This window comes from Callithrix jacchus, chromosome 7, assembly GCF_049354715.1.
Source record: "Callithrix jacchus isolate 240 chromosome 7, calJac240_pri, whole genome shotgun sequence".
NCBI classification, from domain to species: domain Eukaryota; kingdom Metazoa; phylum Chordata; class Mammalia; order Primates; family Cebidae; genus Callithrix; species Callithrix jacchus.
This window is the reverse complement of record NC_133508.1, coordinates 15,630,106-15,656,620: the sequence shown is the minus strand read 5'-3', so window position 1 is coordinate 15,656,620 and position 26,515 is coordinate 15,630,106. Positions and strand designations below refer to the sequence as shown.

At 44.7% G+C, this 26,515-nt stretch overlaps 1 protein-coding gene across 3 annotated transcripts in view; it reads left to right on the top strand.

Moving 5' to 3' along the window:
• CDNF (cerebral dopamine neurotrophic factor) overlaps positions 1-26,515 on the top strand; it is a 210,694-nt gene that overhangs the window by 130,227 nt on the left and 53,952 nt on the right. For all 3 annotated transcript variants that reach the window (XR_013519544.1, XR_013519543.1, XM_078329523.1), the window contains one exon: positions 25,260-25,317. Coding sequence is in view for 1 of the 3 variants with exons in the window: in XM_078329523.1 (XP_078185649.1) it covers positions 25,260-25,317 (58 nt within the window). In the remaining 2 variants the exon portion in view is untranslated. The remainder of the gene's footprint in view (positions 1-25,259; positions 25,318-26,515) is intronic.

Below are 26,515 nucleotides of genomic sequence, written 5' to 3'. Positions count from 1 at the left end.
GGGCTTTGGAGTACTACTGCCTGAATGATTTGTTTCCGTGGGCTTTGGAGTACTACTGCATGAATGATTTGTTTTCGTGGGCTTTGGAGTACTACTGCATGAATGATTTGTTTTCGTGGGCTTTGGAGTACTACTGCCTGAATGATTTGTTTTCGTGGGCTTTGGAGTACTACGGCATGAATGATTTGTTTTCGTGGGCTTTGGAGTACTACGGCATGAATGATTTGTTTTCGTGGGCTTTGGAGTACTACTGCATGAATGATTTGTTTTCGTGGGCTTTGGAGTACTACGGCATGAATGATTTGTTTTCGTGGGCTTTGGAGTACTACTGCATGAATGATTTGTTTCGTGGGCTTTGGAGTACTACTGCATGAATGATTTGTTTTCGTGGGCTTTGCAGTACTACTGCATGAATGATTTGTTTTCGTGGGCTTTGGAGTACTACTGCATGAATGATTTGTTTTCGTGCAAATAAATATGACTCTGAGCACACATTATTTTAAGTCTTGGTGTTCGTATTTCTTTTTCTTTCTTTCTTTCCTTTTTTATTTTTTTGGGGATGAAGTTTCACTCTGTCTCCCATGCTGGAGTGCAGTGGCATGATCTCGGCTCATTGCAACCTCTGCCTCCTGGGTTCAAACAATTCTTGTGCCTCAGCCTTCTGAGTAGCTGGGACTACAGGCACACACCACCTTGCCCATCTAATTTTTGTATTTTTCATAAAGACGGGGTTTTGCCATGTTGGCCAGGCTGGTCTCAAACTCCTGACTCAAGTGATCCACCCACCTTGGCCTCCAAAAGTGCTGAGATTACAAGCCTGAGCCACCGTGCCCAGCCCTTGGTATCTGTATTTCGAGAACAAAAGTTGAAGTAGGGCTGGGTCACCATGTGGCAAGTGGCCTCACAGCAATAAAGGTACAAAATTGTAGAAACAGTCTAGGGAGAGCCCCTTCAAGACAGACGTTAAGGGCCAGGCGCGGTGGCTCAAGCCTGTAATCCCAGCACTTTGGGAGGCTGAGGCGGGTGGATCACGAGGTCAAGAGATCGAGACCATCCTGGTCAACATGGTGAAACCCTGTCTCTACTAGAAATACAAAAAAATTTAGCTGGGCATGGTGGCGCGTGCCTGTAATCCCAGCTACTCAGGAGGCTGAGGCAGGAGAATTGCCTGAACCCAGGAGGCAGAGGTTGCGGTGAGCCGAGATCGCGCCATTGCCCTCCAGCCTGGGTAACAAGAGCGAAACTCCATCTCAAAAAATAAAAGACAGACATCAGGAACTCCCTGTGCATGAGGACAGCAGCTGCACAGGCCTGAGCACCAGGCAATGAATGCATTTTGCAGAGGAATAAAACAGCTTTCAAGAACACCTCTGTGTTTGTCCTAGAAGTAAAGTCTTTAGAAAGTGGCCGTTTCTACTTCTCCCATCCCTGTTCCTTCAAGGCTATTGTAAGAGGAAGAAAAACAGATTCTGGGACACAGTAGTTTACAAATTGTTTGCAGCCAAATTAGAATTTGGCCTACGATTAATTCCTGGGCTAGCATGGCAAACTTTCCAATTACATAAACGCAGAGCCCTGCGTTATTTCCAAAACACATGGTCGTTTCTCTGAAAATGATTCTGGATTCCAGGCCATGGAAAATCTGAAGGAACTGTTCTGTTGCCTTTTCTGGGACCCAGTCAGATTGGGAGAAGGCTGGGCTGGGGGGGTCTCAGGAGAGGAGGAAAAAAGAGTTGTCGTCCATGAGCTGATGAAGCAGCCAGGGCAACGAGGCAGCTCTTTCTAGCTCCCCTTTCAGGGACTGAGGGAATGTAGGTTGGTGCAGCCATTATGGAAAACAATATGGAGGTGCTAAAGAAATTAAAAATCAACTACCATGTGCCCCAGCAATCCCTCTTTGGGCATATATCCAAAGGAAATGAAATCCCCACTTCATGAAGATATCTTTACTCTCAGGTTCAATGAAGCATTATTCCTACCAGCCAAGATATGGAAACAACCAAGTGTCCATCAGTGGATGACTAGATAAGGAAACTGTAGTATATACATATAGTGGAATATTATTCAACCTTTAAAAAGATGATCCAGCTATTTACCTCAACACAGATGAACCCGGAGGGCAATACACTAAGTGAAATAGACCAGACTCAGAAAGAAAAATATTGTGTGATCTAATTTTCATGTGGAATCTAAAAAAATATATCAAATACTGTATATAGACACACCATCTCACTTATCTCACCTACATGTGGAAAATCTAATACTGTTTACAATATTACGTGATCACTCACATGTGGGGGAAAAAAAATCAGATACTTCCCACAGAGGTAGAGAATAAAACAGCGGTTACCAGGGTTGGGAAGGGTAGATGGGGAGAAGAGATGGGGAGATGGAGGTCAGAGGATACAAAGCAGCAGATACATAGGATGAACATGTCTAGGAATATTATGTACGACATGAAGACTGTCACTAATAAAATTGTACTGTATTTGCAGTTCCTGCTAGATGAGTAGATTTTAGCTGCTCTTGCCACACAAAATTAAACAAAAGCGTAATTATGTGAGATAATAGATGTGTTAATTTGCTTCACTATAGTAACCATTTGACTGTCCATAGGTACCCGGTAGTGTCCTGTTGCATACCTTAAATATATACAATAAAAGTTATATTTGAAAACACACACACAGATGTAGACTAGTTGGAAGTTAGAATTCCACTTGATAAAAGAGTAAGTCACCAAGTCATCAGCTCTCTGTGATGTCATTTATGATGGCTGGATTGACTTGGTAATTTCTTCAAAACGGTAACAGAGGACCCTAGTGAAGGCTGAGTGCATCCCTGGGGCTTTTGCATGGCTCGTCCTAGCCCCGTGCACTGAATCACCTCTTGAGGTTGTTTCCAGCTCTACGATCTATGACTCTATGAACCACCTCGATTTATTATGGCTTGTAAAAGTCACTGGCCACATATTTTATTCTCGCTTGGCACATAAAGGATCAGAGAGGTTAATTGAATAACCCTGGCCCCACAGCAAGACAGCATTCATTCTGCAACCACACGGGCTATTCAAAGCTCAGAGCCCACTGCCTCACCCACCTTTCTTTGTTGATCAATTGCATATAATGTAGGAAGAGTGATAATTTATCATCCAAATCAACACTGTTGAGAGTACATGGGAGACACCATTAATAGTCACACTGAGACGACAGGTGTAAACCATGACATACGGGCGTGTTCGGCAGAGAGGGAGAGTAAAGTAGATTTTTATGAGGGCATCAATGGGTCTTAAATATGAATTCTACAGAATTTATGGGGTCCTTTACATTTACAACCATTTGTATTGCTTGCCACTCATATAAACCCTCCTGTGTGGCTAGGTTGTCTGCCCTTGCCCCTAAAGGAAGTACATGATGAAGTCGCCCCACCCTCAGCCCCAGTCACAAGTATAACAGCCTCAAATTCCAAATGGGTTTAGTACCCCTCCTATGAATACCCCAATCTCCAATAAAGCGATAACGATTAGATGGTTCCAAGTGAGCAGAGCCTCCATGGGAGCTTTCTTTGGTGTGCCCCAGGGGTATACCTTGTTTTGCTTGACCTCTGTCCCTTCTTTCCACCCAGAGCACATGGTGGGTGGATGTCTGACTGTACCCTGCAGAATGCAAACAGGGCTCCCCTCGATTGCCTTCCCAGCCTGGTTCTTACTGTGTGGGTGGAATAACAGAGATTAAACCACAATTGCAGGATAGCCCTTGCCTCCAAACCTGTAATTGTCCCTTCTTCACCAAACACCTTTGGCCTTGGCCAAGGACTGTCTATTCCCAGGATGATGCAGTGGTGTAGGTAGGAGCAGGGTCTTCGCTCCAGATGCAGGTGCAAGTCCAGATGCTGCCTACTCCTAGTTTATTTATTTATTTGCTATGGAGTCTCACTGTGTTGCCCAGACTGGAGTGCAGTGGCACGATCTCAGTTCACTGCAACCTCCACCTCCCAGGTTCAAGTGATTCTTCTGCCTCAGTCTCCCGAGTAGCTGTGATTACGGGCACCCACCACCACGCCTGGCTAATTTTTTATATTTTTAGTGGACATGGGGTTTCACCATGTTGGCCAGGCTGGTCTCGAACTTCTGACCTCAAGCCATCCACCCACCTCGGCCTCCCAAAGGGGCTAGGATTACAGGCATGAGCCACAACACCCAGCCAAGTTTAATGTTTTAACCCTCACTTTTCTCTTCTGTTGAATGAGGAAGACAAGGCCTGTTTTATAGGGTTCTTATAAAGATAAATTCAATATTGCGTGTAAAGCTTTCAGCTCACCGCCTGGCTTATACTGGGCCTTTGTGATTATGGAAGCGTTGACCCCAAAGCAGCAGCGTCACCACTCAGCAGGCAGAAAGCTTGGCCCACAGAGCAACCTGCAGCGTGCAGGACTGGTACTTGATCACGTCTCAGACTTTCTCCACTTGCTCTTTTCTTTTAGCAACATGGACTCTGCAGAACTGAGCTAACCTATGCACTCGGAGAGTTCAGATCCCATGTTTCTCATTCTTCCCTTACCCATAGCTACTGAGATCACTTTTTTTTTTTTTTTGAGACAGAGTCTTACTCTGTCACGCAGACTGGAGTGCAGTGGCATGATATCGGCTCACTGCAACCTCCACCTCCCAGGTTAAAGCAATTCTCCTGCCTCAGCCTCCTGAGTAGCTGGGATTACAGGTGCATGCCACTACACCCAGCTGATTTTTGTAATTTTAGTAGAGACAGGGTTTCACCATGTTGGCCAGGCTGGTCTCAAACTCTTGACCTCAGGTGATCTGCCTGCCTCGGCCTCCCAAAGTGCTGGGATTACTGGCATGAGGCACGGCACCTGGCCACAATTATATTTTCTGAACCCCAAATTAAAGTACCTAGCCTAGGGCTGGGCACAGGGGCTCGTGCCTCTAATCCTAGCACTTTGGGAGGCCAAGGTGAGAGGATCACTTGAACCCAGGAGACCAAGGCTTCATGGAAGCTAGACCTTGTCTCTAAAAATAAGGTTGATCATAACAAGTAATATTGTCACTAACACTGTGTCATACAATCCAGGAAGTATGGTTTTCTTAGCCATTGTGTTTTGTACTTTGTTGGCCATCAATCAATCAATCAACAAATGCCCATGAAATTATGAATGGATCAGTCAGACATCATCATTACCATCATAGGATATATATGGCTTTTGTATCCTGTTCTCCCTGGTCTATATCAGTTAAGGTTCCAGCAGGAAACAGATGGCCCTCAAATTAGAATAATTCAAGGAGAGCTTCATAAAGGGGCTAATTATGAAAGTGTGGGTGAGATGCAGAACACCCACCAGGGATACTAGTAATGGTGAAAGAGCTGCACTCCTACACCCAGAGGGCTGACAGGAGGAAGCAGGAACAGGAACCGGAAGCAGAAACAGGAACTGGAAGCAGAGCCTTTCATAGGAAAGACTGCCTTGAAGGGAGCCTTGACCTTTAGTGACATGAAGGTGACAGCTGGTGGAGTAAGTGTCTTGACCTCACTCTCCTCCCTCGCTCAGTTCTGCTAGTGATCGCCATCAGCTAAACTCAGTGAGAAGCCAGAGGCCAAGGGAACCCATTGCCAACTATGATCAATCAACAGCCAGGAGGAGAAGGATGGGTCACATGGAGGATGCTGGATACATGTGCTGTCTATGAGATACCAGGTATCTCTCTCCTTCCTTCCTCCCTCTTCCCTCCCTCCCTTCTTTCTTTCCTTCCTTCCCTCCTTCCTTCCCCTTCTTCCTCCTTTCCTATCTTCCTTTCTTCTTTCCCTCCTTCTTCCTTCCTTCCTTTTCCTTCCCTCCTTCCTTCCTTCCCTCCTTCCCTCCCTCCCTCCTTCCCTCCCTCCCTCCTTCCCTCCCTCCCTCCTTCCCTCCTTCCCTCCTTCCCTCCCTCCCTCCTTCCTTCCTTCCTTCCTTCCTTCCTTCCTTCCTTCCTTCCTTCCTTCCTTCCTTCCTTCTTTCCTTCCTTCCTTCTGTCCTTCTTTCTCCTCTTTTTCTTTATTTCTTTTTTTGAGACAGAGTCCTGCTCTGTTACCCAGACTGGAGTGCTGTGGTACAAGCTCAGCTCACTGCAGCCTCGACCTCTCCAGGCTCAAGTAATCATCCTGCCTCAGCTTCCTGAGTAGCTGGGATTATAGGAATTCACTACCACACCCAGCTAATTAAAAAAAAAATATGTAGAGATGGGCTTTTGCTATATTGCCCAGGCTGGTCTCAAACTCCTGGGCTTAAGTCATCCTCCTGCCTCAGCTTTCCAAAGTTCTGGGATTACAGGTGTGAGGCACTGCGCCTGGTCAAGGTATCTTTTCTTAAACAAAAATTAAAAGTGAAAAATATGATCAGAGGCTTTGTTCCCTTAAGTAGTTCCCAACGTGGATGCCACCACCTCCACCTTCCTGGTGTGTGCCCTCTTCCCTGAGATGCCTTCCTTGTACTTACCTCTCATTACCTTCAGCCTAGGAGGTGTCCTTCTTAGGACTCCTGAGTGCATTGCTCTAAACTCTACCCTAGCACTGCCAAGTTTGCAATGATCAATTTCCTTCTCTAGGAGCTTCTTCTTCCTTCTTCTCCTTCTCCTTCTCCTTCTCCTTCTTCTTCTTCTTCTCCCTCTTCTTCCTTTTTGAGACAGGGTCTTACTCTATTGCTCAGGCTGGAGTGCAGTGATTCGATCTCGACTCCCTGCAGCCTCGATCTCCTGAACTCAAGCAATCCTCCCACCTCACCCTCCTGAGGAGCTGGGACTTCAGGTGCATACTACCATGCCTAGGTGATTTTTGTATTTTTTGTAGAGATGAGGTTTGGTTGTGTGGCCCAGGCTGGTCTCAAACGCCTGAGCTCAAGTGGTCTGTCCGCTGTTACAGGCATGAGCCACCACACCTGGCCACCAGGAGCTTCCTGAGGACAAGGTCCATGTGTTAGTTCTCCTCGTATCTCCCACTCTAGCCCAGTGACATGCACATAGTAGGATCTCAGTCAATGTTTGTTGAATAAATGAAACAAAATGTTTCCCATGAAATGAAAGAATGCTTGCCCTTAAATGACAATAAAGTCCTCCCTTGGTTTTCTAGCCCAGAATCAACCCCTTGCCCCAGCAAATATCTTTTTTCTCCATTAGAGTGGCAGGCATGTTCAGAAAGAGGTCAAAGGGCATTGATGGATTTGAACATCTGGATTGCATTAGCAGCAGCTGTGGGAAGCAGCAAATCAGCAGGAAGGTGTGGGTGGAGAGGGTGGTCAGACTGTGGAACCATGTCTGGAAAATGAAAACTCTGTTTCCTAATTCCTTGTAAAGAAAGCTTGAGCACCACTTAAATTCACACTCATGCTGGGCAACATCCCTTTGCTTTCTGGAGGCTCTGACAAAAGACACTAAAACAAATGGTGTGCGTCCCATTCCGAAGATCAGCAGCATGGACAGGAGGCTTGGGAAGGCTGGACGATGGGAAATCTTTTTAGTGGGTTTACTGTTTGTTGTTGTTGGTTCGCTTTTGGTCAGTTGTGTGTGCGTGTATTTATGTGTGTACATGCATGTGTGTGTATGCATGCCTGTGTGTGTGTATGTGTGTGTGTATGTGTGTGTGTGTATTAGAGTTCTCCAGAGGGACGGGACTCATAGCATCGATGGATATATGAAGGAGGTTCGACTCATAGGATCACAAGGTGAAGTCCCACAATAGGCCGTATGCAGGAGCCGAGGAGCAAGGAAGCCAGTCTGAGTCCCAAAACCTCAAAAGTAGGGAAGCTGACAGTAAAGCCTTTGGTCTGTGGCCAACCACTGGTGTAAGCGTGAGAATCCAAAAGCGGAAGAACCTGAAGTCTGATGTTCAAGGGCAGGAAGTATCCAGCACAGGAGAGAAATGAAGGCCAGAAGACAAAGCAAGTCACCTCCCAACTTCTGCCTGCTTTACTCTAGCCACGCTGGCAGCTGAGGATGGGTCTGCCTTTCCCAGTCCACTGACCCAAATGTTCATCTCCCTTGGCAGCACCCTCACAGACACACCCAACATCAATACTTTGCCTCCTTCAATCCAATCAACTTGATAGTATTAACCATCACAGTGCATGTGTGTGGCTGTTTGTGTGTGTGTGTGATTGTGGACCCATGCATGTTTGTGTGTGTGTGCAGAGGCTAACCCAGTCTTTATGGTCTAGAAGTGGTTCTATCAGGCTCTATCTAGGAAAAAGAACTGGGCAGAGAAACATTTAGAGGCAGAAATGGAATAAGAATGGAAGAAAATAACTCATGGGAGCACTTTTCATTATCACCTGCCCCCCGACCCCAGCCCTCCCACTCTTCCCCCGCCCACCCATCTCTTCTTTTGCTGTGTTTTCCTGGATTCTCCATGCAGACTTGAAATGGTCTGCAGGGTGAGAGCACTCCACAAACAACAAATATTTTCTCAGTGATCACTGCGTACAAGGTGACAGAGTTCCAAGCATTGTGTTGGTTTTTCATTTGCACACGAATGCCTGGGTTCTATTAAGAAAATTCTCAAGATACATACTGACCTTTATAATTAATCTCTTTCCAAATAAGGAGAGTGTTGAACTTCCTGTTCATCTAAAGAGCTCAGGATGCTTTTCAGGTTCCTCCCTTATTTGATCTGTAGGTTTGTTTGACCATGAGGTTGCAAACAGCTGTTGTCCTCTCCGTTGTGTTAAGAAGAAAGTGAAGCCCAGGGAAGCGTGAATTTGGTCAGGTTCACATAATTACGTTGTACCGGAACGTGGTCTCCTGACTCTTGTTTTCCATTAGACGACATTGCTTTTCTAGAATGAGGTTAACGAGAATTAGTACGAAGCACATTATTTAGAAAATAATTGTTGTGTTGGGGGCAGCCTGAAAGATGAGAGCTATTTTACTGAAACAAGGAAATAGTTCAGCCTCTCTTGACCAGGCTTTTTGAGCATAACATTTCCTGAAATTCCTGAAAAGCAATGAGTTACATGACATGACTGTAATTAAATGAACTTGCACAAATATATTCAAAAACAATATTGCTTTAAAAGTTGCATTTGCTGGGCACGGTGGCTCACGCCTGTAATCCCAGCACTTTGGGAGGCCGAGGGGGGCAGATCATCTGAGGTCGGGAGTTTGAGACCGACCTAACCAACATGGTGAAACCCCATCTCTACTAAAAATGCAAAAATTAGCCAGGCGTAGTGGTGGGCGCCTGTAATCCCAGCTACTCGGGAGGCTGAGACAGGAGAATTGCTTGAACCTGGGAGGCGAAGGTTGCAATGAGCCAAGATCATGCCATTGCACTCCAGCCTGAGCTACAGAGTGAGACTCCATCTCAAAAAAAAAACAGTTGCATCAACAGTTATGAATAGCAAGTGCCCTGTGCATTGGTGGAGCTCAGGAGATAGCTGGAGAAGAAGCCATTGGCTCCCCCTGCCCCGTCTCTGCAATTCTTTAGTTAACTTTCAGCACATGAAGACACAGCTGAGAAGGCACTATCTATAAACAAGGAACCATGCCTTCATCAAACACCAAGTCTGCCACTGCCTTGATCTTGGACTTTGCAGCCCCTAGAACTGAAAGAAATAAATTGCTATTGTTTATAAGCCAGGTAGTCTGCAATATTTTGCTGTAGCAGCCCAAATGGACTAAGACAGACATCTCTCTTTAACTGGGCATTGTCTTCCAGAGATATATAACAGTGCCCGGAGAGCTTAAGGCCAGAGGACATGCATGTGTAGCCTCCTGGAGCTTCCGTTACATGCAAAATGATTTTTGGAAGAAACATTTTTCTTTAAAAAAAGGTGGTGTATTCACTCATTTATGCATTCATTCCACAAGTGTTTATAGAGGACTTGTGGAGTAAAGTTCGATGCTCTAAGTAGCTGGGGAGTCGTGATTCTGTTGGCACTCACTTAGGATCTGTAACCCTATCTCCATTCGAAGTTTCTAATGATTCTCAGCTCATCGGTATAGACAACCAGTCTTATCCCTCCATCTTCCAGGAGTCTGATAAGTGTTTACTTTAATGCAAATCTTTGTGCAATCATCCTACAACTCTGAACTTTGGACCAGCAGGTTGAATTGCAGCCAGAAGATTGTGTCAAACTTTCCTATGCAACTGGTTCTGAAATTTCCACCCTGCAAGGCATGTTGGTTTGTTCCTGCGGTTTTCTTGGCCTGTGGCTCTCTAAACCTTGAAACACACAATGGTTTGTCTCTGCAAAGGCTTTCCCTAACTGTGTGGAACAATTGCTCATTCCACTGCAGAACTGTACCACCCACCCACTTCCTTACCTCAAAGTTCTCCTCAGTGAGTTCTTTCACTAAGGAGAGCTGTTCAGTAACGTTTCTTTCAACTGAAGATTAGATTTCCCCAAAATCAAACTAACACCAGCAAGACCTGCAGGGAGCTAGGGTTCAGGAAGGCAGCACGACATTGGTGAGAGGGCAGGTGCTCTGAGTGGGAGGATGGTGTGGATTCCTGCTCCCCTTAAAAGTACACATTGCTTCTTTAGACCACACCTTCACCCGGCCAGTCCCACACTGTGTACTGGGGACATAAACGCTGTCTACCTGGCAGTTTCTCTGACAGTTCTCTGCAGTCTTTGCTGCAGGACTACCCATTATATCAGGGATTCCACACTCAAGTTTCCTCGATATTATTTCTATTTTTTGAGACGGAGTGTTGCTCTGTCACCCGGACTGGACTGGAGTGGCATGATCTCAACTCACTGCCGCTTCCTCCTCCTTGGTTCAAGCAATTCTCCTGCTTGAGCCTCCCGAGTAGCTGGGACTACACGTGTGCGCTGCCATACCCAGCTAATTTTTGTATTTTTAGTAGAGATGGTCAGGCTGGTCTCGAACTCCTGGCCTCAAGTGATCCACCTGCCTCAGCCTCCCAAAGTGCTGGGATTACAAGTGTGAGCCACCGCACCCAGTCTGGGCTTCCTTGACATTTTATGTTCATCCTAAACATTTGTGTCTGTTCTGCATACTGTTTGGGCAATGTAATCCGATTTGTTTTAATATGTAAATGATGTTTTCCCTCCCAAATATTTGAGTAAAATAAGTGCTCCAGAAAGAGGCTTTTGCAGGACTCCAACATCCTACACAGTACACACTGATGTTCTAGAAGGCTGGTTGTTAAGAGGACACTCAGGGCTGAAAATATTCCACAGGTATGCATCTGTGAGAACACTGGGCTGTTACAATATTGAAACCTATTTGTTTTGACTGGTGTGTAGGTGCCCCCCCTTGGCTTTCAAAGCCATGATATAAGCCACTACACTAAACTCTCTCCCTAATACCAGTGCCTCTCCCTTGTTAAAGCTACAGGCACCTGGACCCCACACCCAGAGATTCTGATATGGTTAGTGGTGTCCATTTTCCTCATCATCCCCTTTGTGGACCTCTGAACTCTGCATGGTCCAGGAACTAAAGGGTTAAGCCTGTACCGTAGGACTCTGGGGCCCATCCTGTTTGCTTAGCTGGTATCCCATGCCATTCATGCTGTTTAGTGTTTTGAATGCCATCATCCCACATTACATGTAACCTCTATGAGATGTAGTCTCTCTCAGTCACCCAGGCTGGAATGCAGTGGCATGATCTCAGCTCACTGCAACCTCTACCTCCTGAGTTCAAGTGATTCTCCTGCCTCAGCCTCCCCAGTAGCTGGGATTACAGGCATATGCCACCATGCCCGGCTAACTTTTGTATTTTTAGTAGAGACGGGCCTTGCCATGTTGGCCTGGCTGGTCTTGAACTCCTAACCTCAGCTGATCCGCCTGCCTCGGCCTCCCAAAGTGCTAGGATTGCAGGTGAAAGCCACCATGCCTGGCCGCTCTTTGCCTTTTGTCTGGTCTCCTCATTAGGTCCTGGGTTCATCCTCTTAATAACTTTCTCATAGGTTGTGGCTGTTGCCAGCTCAGGGTTCCATCCTGGGAACTCAAGAATATAAGACTTCTTCACCAGCCCAGCTAAGAGTCCCAGCCAAGTCATCTGTATTAGAGCCACTCCTGGCACCAAAATCTGTATTAATCAAAGTTCTCTAGAGGGACAGAACTAATAGGATTGCTGGATATATAAAGGGGAGCTTATTAAAAAGTACTGACACAGGATCACAAGGTGAGGTGCCACAATAGGCCATCTGCAAGGTGAGGAACAAGGAAGCCCGTCCCAGTCCCAAAGCTGAAGATCTTGGAATCAATGTTCAAGAGCAGGAAGTGTCCAGCACAGGGGAAAGATGGAGGCCACGAGACTCAGCCAGTCTGGTCTTTCCTCGTTCTTCTGCCTTTTATTCTGGCTGCACTGGCAGCTGATTAGATGGTGCCCACCAGATTCAGGGTGGCTCTGCCTTTCCCCGTCCACTGACTCAAATATGAATCTCCTTTGGCAACACCCTCACAGACACACCCCGGAACAATACCTTGCACCCTTCAATCCGATCAAGTAGACACTCGATATTAACCAACAAACCATCACAACCCCCTAGCTTGAATTAGGTTATACCATCTTGCCTGGGTTCATCCTTGTGTCCAAGGGGTAGCAACTTTGACCAGAAGAGGGTGAAAGGCTGTTAGTCAGGCAGATGAGAGTCCTCCTATCTCACAGTGACATTGACTAGGGAGGCACTTTTACGTCCATCACCTCATTTCATCTGCACAGAAATCCTTCGAGGACATTAACAATTACCTCAACATTTTTTGCCAGGTCCAGTGGCTCATGCCTGTTTCCCAGCAATTTGGGAGGCTAAGGCTAGGAGTTCAAGACCAGCCTGTACAATATAGTGAGACCCTGTTTCTACAAAAAATAAAAATATTAGCCAGGCTTGGTGGTGTGTGCTTGTAGTCCCACATACTCGGGAGGCTGGGGTGGGAGGATCTCTTGAGCGCAGCAGGTGGAAGCTACAGTGAGCTATGATCACATCACTGCACTCCAGCCTGGGCAATACAGTGAGACCCTGTCTCCAAAAAAAAGGAAAACAATGTACTTTGACTTTTTGATGAGGAAACTGAGGTTCACACAGTTTCTGCACAGCAGGACCAGGATTTGAACCTTGATCTTCCTAACTCCAAGGCCCACGTCCTTTCCAGCACCCTGTGGGATGCCAGCGGGCTTTGCTTCCCTCTCTGCTCTGTGGAGTTCTTGGTACTTTTCACAACAGCCGTATCTGCTGTGTTAATTCCTTAAAACAAGAATCACTCAGCACGTTTTAGAATTGACTGGATGTGTCTGCCACCTAAGCTGCTCTGTGTGCTGAGACCTGGGGATGCTTGTGTTCACCAGGGAGTCACCCAGAAAATGAAGGCTGAGGACACAGAAGAGCTGATTTTATTTCTATCACCTTCTCTCTTTCCAACATGCTAGTCAGACTCTCTTTCTCTGAGGTTCTCATATTGAAGTTCCTTTTCCTTTTTATCCTGCATATTCTACACACTATATGAAGAAGAGGAGAAGAAAAGAGAGGCGAACAGAGAGAGGAGAGGAGAGGAAGCTATTTGTTAGTGTTAGGGTTTTTCTTTTCCTGGGAAGATTGAGGTGCATGCAATCCATCTCTCCCTTTCGTTGATGAGTTCCTGGAGACCCAGGATTCGATCTGTTCTCTGTGGTGTCCCCACTTTTCCTAGCAGAATGCCATGAACACGTTGTTTCTCAGTCAATGTGTGGTGACTTAAAGTGAGTTTTGCCTTGAGGCAGTTCTGCTGACAGTTGTGTATTCAGTCAGGACAGTTCTGTATATAATCCTCTTCTTAGTGTCCAAAGGACAGAAAACACGGACCCACCATCCCACCAAGGAACAAAGGGAGGGAACACATATGTGCTCACTCTGGGAGGTGTGAAGGGGGTGCTTTATATATGTTACCTTATTTTACCCTAACGACAACCCATGGGCAGAGGTATTATCCTCTCCATCTCCAGAGGAGGAAATGTAGACAGGATAAGTCGTTTTGGATTCAGCATGGGGTAGGGTTGACCTGCATAGGCCCAGACCAGCTAGTTTGTCTTCAGGCTCCATCACTTACTTGCCTGTGTGGTCTTGGGCAAGTTCCGTGATTTCTCTGATCTTAGTTTCCTCATCTGTAAAATGGGGATGATAATATCTAGTAAACAGATTGTCCTGTCAAGACAGTGCGTAACACGGAATAGAGTTTGACGATGGTAGTGGAAAAACACTCGCCCATCATTAGGACTTATTTTTATCAATTACCACTTTTTTAAAGCTTTTGCGTGTACCAGAAACATCCAAGGAGCTTGTTGAAATTGCAGATACCAGGGACACAGCCCCATTAGGGTGACCAGTTTGCCCCAGTTTTCCCAGGACTTTCCCGGTTTTAGCACTGAAAGTCCTGTGTCCTGGGGAGCATCTCTGTCCTGAGCACGACAGTTAGTCCTGTGTCCTGGGGAGCACCTCAGTCCTGAGAGGGTTAGTCCTGCCTCCTGGGGAGCATCTCTGTCCTGAGCACGACGGTTAGTCCTGTGTCCTGGGGAGTGCCTCAGTCCTGAGCACGACAGTTAGTCCTGTGTCCTGGGGAGCGCCTCAGTCCTGAGCACGACAGTTAGTCCTGTGTCCTGGGGAGCGCCTCAGTCCTGAGCATGACGGTTAGTCACCGACCACCTCGTACTACCTGGATCAGAATCTCTGGATGTGGGGTTCAGGCACCAGTAGCTTTAACAAGAGAGAGGCATTGGTATTATTAGGGAGAGCGTTTCGTGTGGTGGTTTATATCATGGGTTTGAGAGCCAAGTAGATCTGGGTTTGAATCTCGTTTTTGTCGTTTTTGAGAAGCGTCACTTTGGCTGTGTTGATGAGCTCCTGGGAAGCCACTGGGAAATGGAGAGTAGCGGGTATAATGTTGATTTGGGAGTGCTCCTGAGAACAACCCTTGTAGATGGAAAGAGAAGAAAAAGGGGCAAGGCTGGGCACGGGGAGGCATCAGGCTACAGTGAAGTCTTGATGAAGGCTTCAGCCAACCTCACAGAAAGCTCGGGAGAGAGGAGGGCCATTAGGGTTGTCCTGAGTTGGAGTGAGGGGACCAGGCCTTTCATCCATGTCAACCAAGTCAGCAATCTCCTGGGAGGCTGACAGCTGAGGGCTGTCTGTCAACAGCATTTCTTATAGCTTTGAGAATCAATCTTGCAGGGGACAACTTTTTCAAGTACCACATCACAGCATCCACTGCAGGGTGAGTTCCTCAACTCCTCCAAGAATAATAAGATTACCTGCACAGAGGATTGTTAAGGATTAAGTGCATACATACGGTGCGGTCTCTCTGACACGCTGCCAGCACGCAAGTCATTTTAGCTAATGTAATACTTCAAAGATAGAAGGGGGTAGACTTTGAGATGGAGGTGGGGCTGCTTCAGAAAGCTTTCTTGGAGGAATGTCTGACTTATCTATGTTACTAGAAACAACAATGTTTGCATTTTTATTGTGGGATATGTTACTACGTTGGGCATGAAGCAAAAGAAATCAAGTGGGTAAACAAGTGAATTCGTTTTACAATTGTTTAATAAATACCTGTTGAGAGAGTACAGACTCTGAATGAAGCTTGAAAAAGGAAGCACAGTTTTTGTTGTGGAAGAACCTAGAATGTAGTGGGCTACAGCTGGCTTCTATAATAAATTCCATGGAAAATTAAACACATTTTTTTTTTGAGACGGAGTTTCACTCTTGTTACCCAGGCTGGAGTGCAATGGCGCGATCTCGGCTCACCGCAACCTCCACCTCCTGGGTTCAGGCAATTCTCCTGCCTCAGCCTCCCGAGTAGCTGGGACTACAGGCAGGCGCCACCATGCCCAGCTAACTTTTTGTATTTTTAGTAGAGATGGGGTTTTACCATATTGACCAGGATGGTCTCAATCTCTTGACCTCATGATCCACCCACCTCGGCCTCCCACAGTGCTGGGATTACAGGCGTGAGCCACCGCGCCCGGCCTAAACACATTTTTATTAGTAGCAATGCAAGGCAGTATGGAAGACTCTCAGTACTGGAATCTGGTGGGTGTTGGATACTGGGTTCTAAATCACCTGCAATAAGAGACTCTTCATATCCATCAAAATGTGGAATTAGATGCTGCTACTAGATATGTTATTTATTTTTGTTTTTTCTGAGACAGGGTCTTGCTCTGTCACCCAGGCTGGAATGTAGTGGCATGATCTCAGCTCACTGAAGCCTTCACATCCCCAGGCTTAAGTCATCCTTCCACTTCAGACTTCCAAGTAGCTGGGACTACAGGCATGCACCACCACATCTGGGTATTTTCTTTCTATTATTTGTAGAGACAGGGTTTCACTGCGTTGCCTAGGCTGGTCTTGAACTCCTGGGCTCAAGCGATCCTTTCACCTCGGCCTCCCAAAGTACTGGGATTCCAGGCATGATTCACTGCACCGGCTGCGGGAGAAGTTGTAACGGAACTCTGTACTTTAACACGTTAGCTTGCTGGAACATTTGTGGGGGCAATTTTTAATCTACGTCAAGGGCCTCAAAAACACCTGTGTCCTTTGAAACAGAATCCTACCCTTGAGACCCTAATCCAGAATTATTTGAAATGAGAAAAAATTAAAAGTGGCCAGGTGTGGTGGCTCACTCCTGTCATCCCAGCACTTTGGGAGGCCAAGGTAGGTTGATCACAAGGTCAGGAGTTCAAGACCAGCCTGGCCAACATGGTGAAACCCCATCTCTATTAAAAATACAAAAATTAGCTGGGCACGGTGACTTGTGCCTGTAATCCCCACTACTTGAGAGGCTGAGGCAGGAGAATTGCTTGAACTGGGACCCAGGAGGTGGAGGTTGCAGTGAGCTGAGATCGCACCACTGCACTCCAGCCTGGGCTACAGAGTGACACTTGGTCTCAAAATAAATAAAATAAAAAGCTAACCACTGAAAGATGTTTTCTTTGTTATGTGGCGCCTAATAGAAAGAATCTGAAAACTCCTTCAGTGTTTCATGATAGAGAAACATTTATTTAAAATTAAAATTCAATTTTCTTTGAAAGGGTTGGGTTTCATTTGGGACCCATTTTCCAAAAGAAAGAAGTTGAGGCCATTAATCGGTCATAGACTTGTTGCGACAGGTGTGGACAAACAGAACCAGGCCTTGGGTGACATTGGGAATGTAATGGAACAGAAAACTACTGACCTCCCTCTGTGTACAGATACACCAAATAAGGATTGACTCACAGATCTATTTCCTCTGAAAGTTAGAGACCAGTTGAGAGACTCCTACCCACCACACAGCTGAAGAAAGGTTGGTATCAGACGGACAGGAAAAGCTGAGGCACACTTGGGCACCGTACGCACCCTGACCACTGTGCTGTAACACTGGGAAAGGAGTTCCCAACACCCCACTTATTCCTGGGGGGAGGATGGTCTGAGCCCCACATGAAGGGCCCTAATCCCATGTTTCCCACAGTGTAACACTTAAGGCACCGACCACAAGAACAGAGGGGATTAGATACACGTGTGTAGCAAAAGAAACTAGGAGTTTAATATGGGCATGTAAGTATTTTCAGAGACTTTATACCACTGGGATCAGTGCAGAGAACAGTCTTAAAAACACACATGGCCAAGCAAGATGGCTCATGCCTGTAATCCCAGCACTTTGGAAAGCTGAGGTGGGCAGATCACTTGAGCCCAGGAGTTTGAGACCAGCCTGGACAACATGATAAAACCCTGTGTCTCCAAAAAAAAATTACAAAAGTTAGCCAGGTGTGGTGGTACATGCCTATAGCCCCAGCTTCTTGGGATGCTGAGGTGGGAGGGTCACTTGAGCCCAGGAGGTCAAAGCGGGAGTGGGCAAAGATTGCACCAGTGCACTCCAGCCTGGGCAACAGAGCGAGAGCAAGACCCTGTCTCAACAAAACAAAACAAACAACTCTGTTTCCCCTTGGAAGGAGTTGACAAAACATACCTGTAGCTGCTACCTGGTGGCCTGGCTTTTAACTAACTTGCTTGGGGAGTTAATGAGACAGTCAATTATTAACCTGCCACCAGCCTGAGAGGAGTTTGTGCTCACACTGAGCACTACAGCCCTTGGAACACCCACCTAAGGATCTGTGTCCTAAATCTCCTAGTTCAGGGAGAGGAAAGGACTGGCAAACACATGTCTCTCCAGACTCCAGAGAAAAAAAGTGGTGGTTTGATATTATAAAGGGCGCGTAAGCAATCTGAAGGACTCCATCCCAGGGAGCAGTGCTGAGAAGGGGTTTAAAAACACAGCTGCTGTATATTCTGGATGTGACTCCATTGTCCAATGAATAGTTTGCAAATATTTTCTCCCGAATAGCAGGTTGTCGCTTCACTCTGTTGATTGCTTCCTTTGCTGTGCACGAGCCTTGGAGACTGATATAATCTCATTTATCTATTTTTGCTTTTGTTGGCTGTTTTTGAGATATTATCCGTAAAATGTTTGCCTAGACCAATCTGCTGAAGTGCTTTCCTTACGTTTTCTTCTACTAGTTTCATAGCTTCGGGTCTTACGTTTAAATCTTTGGTGCATTTTGAGTTGATTTTTGTGTCTGGTGAGAGATAGGAGTCTATTTTCATTCTTCTGCATGTGGATACCCCCTTTTCCTAGAGACTCTTAGAATGCAAATAACTCAACAACAAACAACACAAAAACAAAAAATAATCTGATTAAAACATGGGCAAAAGATTGGAATAGACATTCCTCAAAAGAAGACATACAAATGGCCAAGTAGATGAAAAAAACGCTCCCCATCACTAATCATCAGGGAAATGCAAATCAAAACCGAAGTGCGGTATCATCTCAGCCGAGTTCAAATGGCGATTATCAGGGACAAAAAATAAACTCCGGAAAGGATGTGGAGAAAGGGGAGCTTCTACAGTCCAGCCATTATGAAAAACAGTATGAAGTTTTCTCCAAAAGCTAAAATAGAATGACCATATGATCCAGCAATCCCACTGCTGGGTATGCATCTGAAGGGAAGGGGAGGTGGCAGGGATCTCCACCCCCTGTGTTGAGTGCAGCACTATTCACAATAGCAAAGATATAGAATCAGCCTGAGTGTCCATGAGCAGATGACCGCATAAAGAAAATGAGGTACTTATACAACAGAATACTATTCAGACATTTTAAAAAAGAATAAAATCCTGTTATTTGCCGCAATATACATGAGCCCGGAGGACATTATCTTATGTGAAATAAGCCAGACACAGAAAGAAAAATACCACATGTTCTGACTCATATGGGAGAGCTGAAAAAGTTGGTATCCTGGAAGTAGAGAGGAGAACAGTGGTTACCGGAGGGTGAGAAGTGTAGGGGGAAGGAAGAACGAAATTACAGCCAGATAGAAGGAGTAGGTTCTAGTGTTCTGCAGCACTGCAGAGTGACTGTGGTTTTGGTTGTTGTTTTGTTTGTTTTGAGACAGTTTCACTCTTGTTGCCCAGGCTGGAGTGCAATGGTGGGATCTTGGCTCACCGCAACCTCTGCCTCCTGGGTTCAAGCGATTCTCCTGCCTCAGCCTCCCAAGTAGCTGGGATTACTGGCGGGTGCCACCACACCTGGCTAATGTTTGTATTTTTAGTAGAGATGGGGTTTCTCCATGTTGGTCAGGACTCCGACCTCAGGTGATCTGCCTGCCCCAGCTTCCCAAAGTGCTGGGATTATAGGCGTGAGCCACCATGCCCGGCTGTGACTGTAGTTAACAATCATTTATTGTATATTTTCAAATAGCTGGAAGCACAGATACTGAATGTTCTCAACACAAAGAAATGATAAATGTTTGAGGTGACACATAGGCTAATCACCCCGCTTTGGTCATTCCACGTGTATACATGTATTGAAATATCACATGTGCCCATAAATATGTATAATTATTTTGTGTCAATTTAAAAGAATGGAACCAGGCTTCTTTAATTCTTGGTCAGGAATTCTATTTCTGTTTCAAACAAACTGCCCTTTTGCTTCTAAACTCACTGCCGTAGAGTGAAATGTTAAATCCTGGAGCTGCCAAACTGTGAGGCCAAAGGAAAGTGACTTGACGTGTGTTGTGAAGGTATTTGGTTCATGTTTTTCCGTTTTTTCCCTTTCTTCTTTCTTTATTTCTACTAATGTTCAGTCAGGTGAATCTTAGGAAAAGACTCTAATTTGTACCAAAATCTTACCTTGAACTCACTAAGTATAAACCTAGTGTTTGATTTCAGTGAGGCACGTTGGGATTAGTCCTCAAGGGAAATACAGTCACGAGCCATATAGCTATGTTTCAGTCAGCAGCAGACTCCCTAGAGAATGGTGGTCCCCTCAGGTTATAAACTGTCTTTTTTTTTGAGACAGAGTCTTACTCTGTTACCAGGCTTGAGTGCAGTGGCGCAATCTTGGCTCACTACAACCCTGGCCTCCAGATTCAAGCAATTCTCCTGCCTCAGCCTCCCAAGTAGAGGGGATTATAGGTGCGTGCTGCCATGCCCAGCTAATTTTTATATTTTTAGACAGACTATCGTGTTAGCCAGGATAGTCTTGATCTCTTGACCTCGTGATCTGCCTGCCTCAGCCTCCCAAAGTGCTGGGATTACAGGACAGGTGTGAGCCACCATGCCTGCCCCGATAAACTGTCTTTTTACTGTACCTTTCCTACGTTTAGAAACACAAATACTTACCAGTGTGTTACAGTCACCTGTAGTATTTGGTACATTGACGTGCCAGACAGGTTTGCAGCCCAGGAAAAATAGGTTAATCCATTTAACCCAGATGCGTAGTAGGCCTAGACCACCTAGGTTTGTGTAAGGACAATCTGTGATGTTCTCACAATGATGAAATCACCGAATGATGCATTTCTGGATATATTCATATTAAGTGGCAACACATGACTAAGTGAAAAGTCCATTTGTTTGAGAAATTTTAATAGCATCTTCTTGGTACATCATCATGGCCACATTCAATTTACTTAACATTGTAAAACTTATGATGGGGTGGGGCACAGTGTATCACACCTGTAATCTAAGCACTTTGGGAGGCTGACAAGGGTGGATCACCTGAAGTCAGGAGTCTGAGACCAGCCTGACCACTATGGTGCCCCGTCTCTACTAAAAACCCAAAGATTAATTGGGCGTGGTGGCAGGTCCCTGTAATTCCAGCGACTCGGGAGGCTGAGGCAGGAGAATCACTTGAACCTGGGAGACGGAGGTTACAGTGAGCTGAGATCATGCCATTGCACACCAGCCTGAGCAATAGAGGAAGACTCAGTCTCAAAAAAGAAAGAAAAAACTCACGATGGCAGGTGAGGTACAGAACCAATGATCAGCACACTTGACTTCTGGCTTCCCAGAGCTAGGGTTCTTATATTGGTCGATCAGAGCTAGGACTCATTGTTTTAGAAGTGACAGAAAACCTGATAGGAATTAGTTTAAAAAAGAAATAGATTTTTTTTTTAAGTAAAAGTGAGTGTATTAACTGGCTTATGTGGAAGAGTCCAGGGTTAAGCTGGCTTCAGGCATGGCTGAATTGGAGGCTTAGTTGATATCAACAGAAGAAAGCCTGGGACCATCTCTTGGCTCCGCCTTCCTTTGTGTGGGCTTCAGTTTCAGCTGCGCAAGATAACAAGGTAGTGGCTACAGTAGCAGCTGCAACCCCTGTCTCTGGGTTCAGGGCCAGTGTGTAAGAACAGGGCTCATTCTCCCAGAAGTCCAGAGAAAACCTCATTATGTCTCATTAACCCTAAGTAGGTCACATTGTGACAGTGAGGTGGGAAGGGGTCCCCAGAAAACCTCCAACCAGCCTGCCCACTTGGGGTGGAGCCTTGGGAAGTTCACGTTTTCCATCAGGGAGGAGCCTGGCCCCTCTTCTTATGTGTAACCTGGGATCCCAATGGCCAGGGGGGAAGGGCTCTAGTGGGGACTCTGGCCTAGTGAGAGTCCCTGTTTCCCCCTTTTCTTCCTTTTCACCCGGTAAAACCCTATCTTGCTCACCATTCAAATTGTGGTCAAGCCTTTTCAAATGGTCTTAATTTTCATGGCCATGGGACAAAGAACCCTGTCTTTAGCTGAACTAAGGAAAAGTCTTACAACAACATGACCACTCTACCAATTAGAGGGAAATGCCACAGACTGATGGTTCACATGTTACACCCCTGGAGTGGGGTGGTGGGGAAGGCATCAGTATCATGGAGCACAGAAAACCACAATTCCTTAAGAATGGGATAAGATGGCTATAAAGAGGAAGTCAGGACACACTTTCTAGATGGTGAATGAACAGCAAGCAGCAAAATCAACTGTTGTCTACTACGATTGGACTGTTGTCATTTTATTCTAGCTTTACTGGGAAAAAGCCACTATGAACACATTCAGCAAATTGCAGACTTGCGCTGAATAGAAGAGACACAAGAATTGAAGGAGCTCAGGTTCTTTTCTCTAAATAGAGCATAGTTTATACTACTGAGGACAGATGCTTATTTATTCTGTGCTGAGAGCTCTCCAGCCAAGAGCATTTCATCCTTCCCTCTGCAGATTGTGGTGGGACTTTGCAACTCTCCCTAGTCAAAGGGAAACCTTGGGGAGGGGCTATTTAAGATAGAGTCATAAATTTGTTTGAAGAAGAGCTAAAGGACTATGTTATTTCACAGTTCTGGAATTCAGAGCAATGAAAAAGTAAACAGTCTTATTGGCTCAAGGGGGAGAGTCTTTTCATCTTGGAAACAACTTTATTTGGAATATTTTGGCATCTCAAGAGACTTTTCCTGTGACTGTGTCATAAAATAACTCATGTTTTCATTATATACTGTTCTGTTGGGCCCTGTGAAACAAGAAATGACTTGCTGCATTTATTTGCTGTGTGATGGAGCTTTTCTGTTGATTACACATTCTTTGGTATTCTATTAATTCATACCCCCTTCAATTATGTAGTTCTGGAGGCAATTTTCATTAAAATTTCTTATAACACATACATTGGAGAAAATTGAACTGAGGCCTTGTTTATCCAAATTGCTTATGCCAGTACTATTCCTTGAATTTTAAAAGTAGGGCACATTTTTGGAAATGGTCTCTGATGATGAGTATTCGGAGATGATTTTTAATCTCTGGAAAAACATTTGTTCCCAACACAGGTGAAATCAATTTACTTATAAGTTGATACTTATGGCAATTTAATGAAACCACTTTTTATGAATCGGGAAGGACATTTCTTTTTAAAAACATTTTTATTGATACATAATATTTTACATATTTATGGGGTACTTGTGATATTTTGTTATATGCATAGAATGTGTGATCAAGTCAAGGCATTTAGGGTATTCATTGTGTGTTTATGATTTCTATGTATTGGGACATTTCAAGTCCTCTCTTGTAGCTCCTTTGAAGCATGCAATCCATTGTCGTTTGTCACGCTGCTCTGCTGTGAACATTCGAATATATTGCTTCCATCTAGCCGTATGTTTGTAGCCCTTAACAAACCTCTCTTCATTCCCCACAGCACACCCTTCCCAGCCTCTGGTAACTATCATTCTACTCTCGGTTTCCATGAGATCAACTTTTTTAGTTCCCACGTGTAAGAACATGCAACGAGAATAAGAACATATGAGAAGGGCAAACAGATCTTTATCTTTCCACGCCTGGCTTATTCATTTAATGACCTCCAGTTCCATTCGTGTTGCCGCAAATGACAGAATTTCATTCTTTTTATGGTTGAATAGTATTCTGTTGTGTATATTTACTGCATTTAAAAAAATCCATTTGTCTGGTGATGAATGCTCAGGTGGATTCCATATCTTTGCTATTGTGACTAGTGCTGAATAAAAGTAATGCACTAATGCACTATTTTTAGTTTCTCCCTGCTTTTCTGGTTTGTGGGGCTGTCACTTAGGAAGAATAATGGGAGTGCAGATATCCTTTTGATATACTAATTTCCTTTGAAAAAGACATTTCTTTCTTCCTTTTTTTTTTTTTGACAGAGTCTCAAGTTGACCAAGCTGGAGTACAGTGGTGCAATCTCAGTTCACTGTAACCTCTGCGTCCCAGGCTCAAGTGGTTCCCCTGCCACAGCCTCCTGAGTAGCTGGGATTACTAGGCAGGCAAAACCACACCCGGCTAATTTTCTTGTATTTTCTGTAGAGATGGGGTTTTTCCATGTGGCCCAGACTGGTCTTGAACTCCTGAGCTTGAACTTCTGGTCTTGAATCCACCTGCCTCGGCCTCCCTAAGTGCTAGGATTACAGGCATAAGCCACTGCGCCCAGACTGAACATTATGTTACTAACTGAGCTCTAGAGTCGGGTGGGTTCTGAATTGGATGAGATATTACCTAGAAGTGGCAAACTTAGGGCAAATTTGAGAGAGTCTTCCTATAATGAATAATATCAGTTTTTGAATTCCATTTTTCCACTCTGGTTATAGAATAGCCCCAGTTTTTATTACTGGAAACCTACACCAGTATACTTTACTAGGTCTAGCCTATCTTCTATTGGGCTAAATTCTTGGAAAGAACAAAGTCAGCACAGTAGCCTTCCTGCCAGGCTAAGAAGGAAGCTGAGTAGGTAACTTCCTGCCGTATAATTCAAGAGATGTCAGAAGGTATCCTACCTAAAGATTTAAGATCCCACAGAAATAGCCCATAGAAGACACTCAACAAATATTTGTTTAATGAAATGAAAAATAAATAAATGAATTGGTATAAAGTCATCTTGCAGGCAAAATTAGAAAAGGATAATTTAGATATTCCTCTTATCTCCCTCATTTCGAATGGGGTCTACTTTTATCAGTGTTACCACAGTGGCAGCCATTGGCATTAAAGAATATCATATCAGTGCACACTCGGACTAATGTGTACACCTACCTTCTTAGAGATAAAGATATAACTGAATAGTGATGTCGCTTTCAACATTACATCAAATGAGTTCCCTAAATGATGAAAAACAAAACATCATTCTCTTTGTTCAAACATGCCGGTGACATTTAATCTTATGAAAAACCAATCACCATCATTTCTAAGTCATGGGTGCCTTTAAATGTATCGGTCACAGGGGGCCCCTCAGCTGTACCACTCCAGGGACAACATGCATAGATACTACCGTGTGAATGGCACCCTGGGTTGTGTAGCCCAACACCCCTGGAGTTACTCTACTTAGCATCTATTGTTGATTTGTAGTAGCTTGTGCAAAGCCTCAGTTCTTTAAGGAATGGTTTAATTTTTTCAAGTCTTGATCTGATACTAATTAGTAGGCTTGCAAAAAGTATTGCCTTACATTAATGCATTATTTTTACTTTCTCCCTGCTTCTCTGGTTTGTGGGGGCTGGTACTTAGGAAGAAGAATTTCGAGAAGAATCTAAATGCCTCGAGTTGGAGCAGAAGATGACATCAGGTAGAGTACATTCTGTGTGGTTCCTTTTCTGGCTGCTGTTGCTGACAGCAGTGCCTGGAGCATCCAGAAGCTTTGCAGATTGCACAGGCAAACCTGTATGTTCCAAATGATTGGAAACATGACTAGAAGTGTCATGTGTGATGTGTTCCAGGCGCCACATCTGGGCAATCTGGTCGTCATGCAGAAAATAGCTTGTTCTCTTCTTTTCTTCTTTCTTTTGTTGATTACAGTTCTTGATGAACAAATACTTGCAAAGAAGTAGATGATGATAATGATGAAAAAATTTCAATTCAGTAATGCTAAACTAAGAAGTATCATTATTTCCTGAAATATGTATGATTATCTTGGAAAACATTATTTAGATAAGTTCGCTGGTTTTTTTTTTATGTTCATATATGGTCAAGTATGCAGCTTTGCTAAAGTGATTTATGTCACAATAGGACACCCTAGGAGCTAATGTGGAAAGAAATAAATGAGGAGTGAATTTATAACTTAGTTTATGACTAAGGTTTGTAATGATAATGAGATGTAATTGCCATAAAATAAACATTAGTTGAATGGGCCTAATAATAATGAAAGCTAAATCTTAATACTCTCAGCCTCTATTTACCAACGGCTTTTAGTTTGGTGTTTTATATGATTCAGTGTTAGAAGATGACTCCAGATGTGTTTGCTGCTGGGAAAGGCTGATGTTCTTGTAATTTAATAGTAATTGAGGAGAAGAATTAAGAAATTGGAAGTGGTAATGAAAAGAGCATGCAGAGTGAGAGGAGAAGTAGCACCCTGCACAGATGGAGGAGGCAGAGCGAGCAATTAATCAGCTCCACCCTTTCCCTCTACACCTGTCCCATCCCAAGTTGCCTGTATCCCCATCAATTACCAACATTGCTTTAGTTTAGTGCCTTCTCCTAGGACACTCTCCTCTTGCAGATCCTTGTACAGATGGCTCCTTTCAAATGTCCTGTCCCAGAGAAAACTTTCCCAAGCATCTTGGCATTCTTCCAAAACACTCTTCATCCCATTTCACATTTTGATTTTTTTCATTATGCTCATTCCAATATGATATGGTTTGGCTCTGTGTCCCCATCTAAATCTCACCTTGGATTGTAGTTCCCATAATCCCCATGTGTTGTGGGAAGGACCCAGTGGGAGGTAATTTAATCATGGGGGCAGTTACCCTCATGCTATTCTCATGATA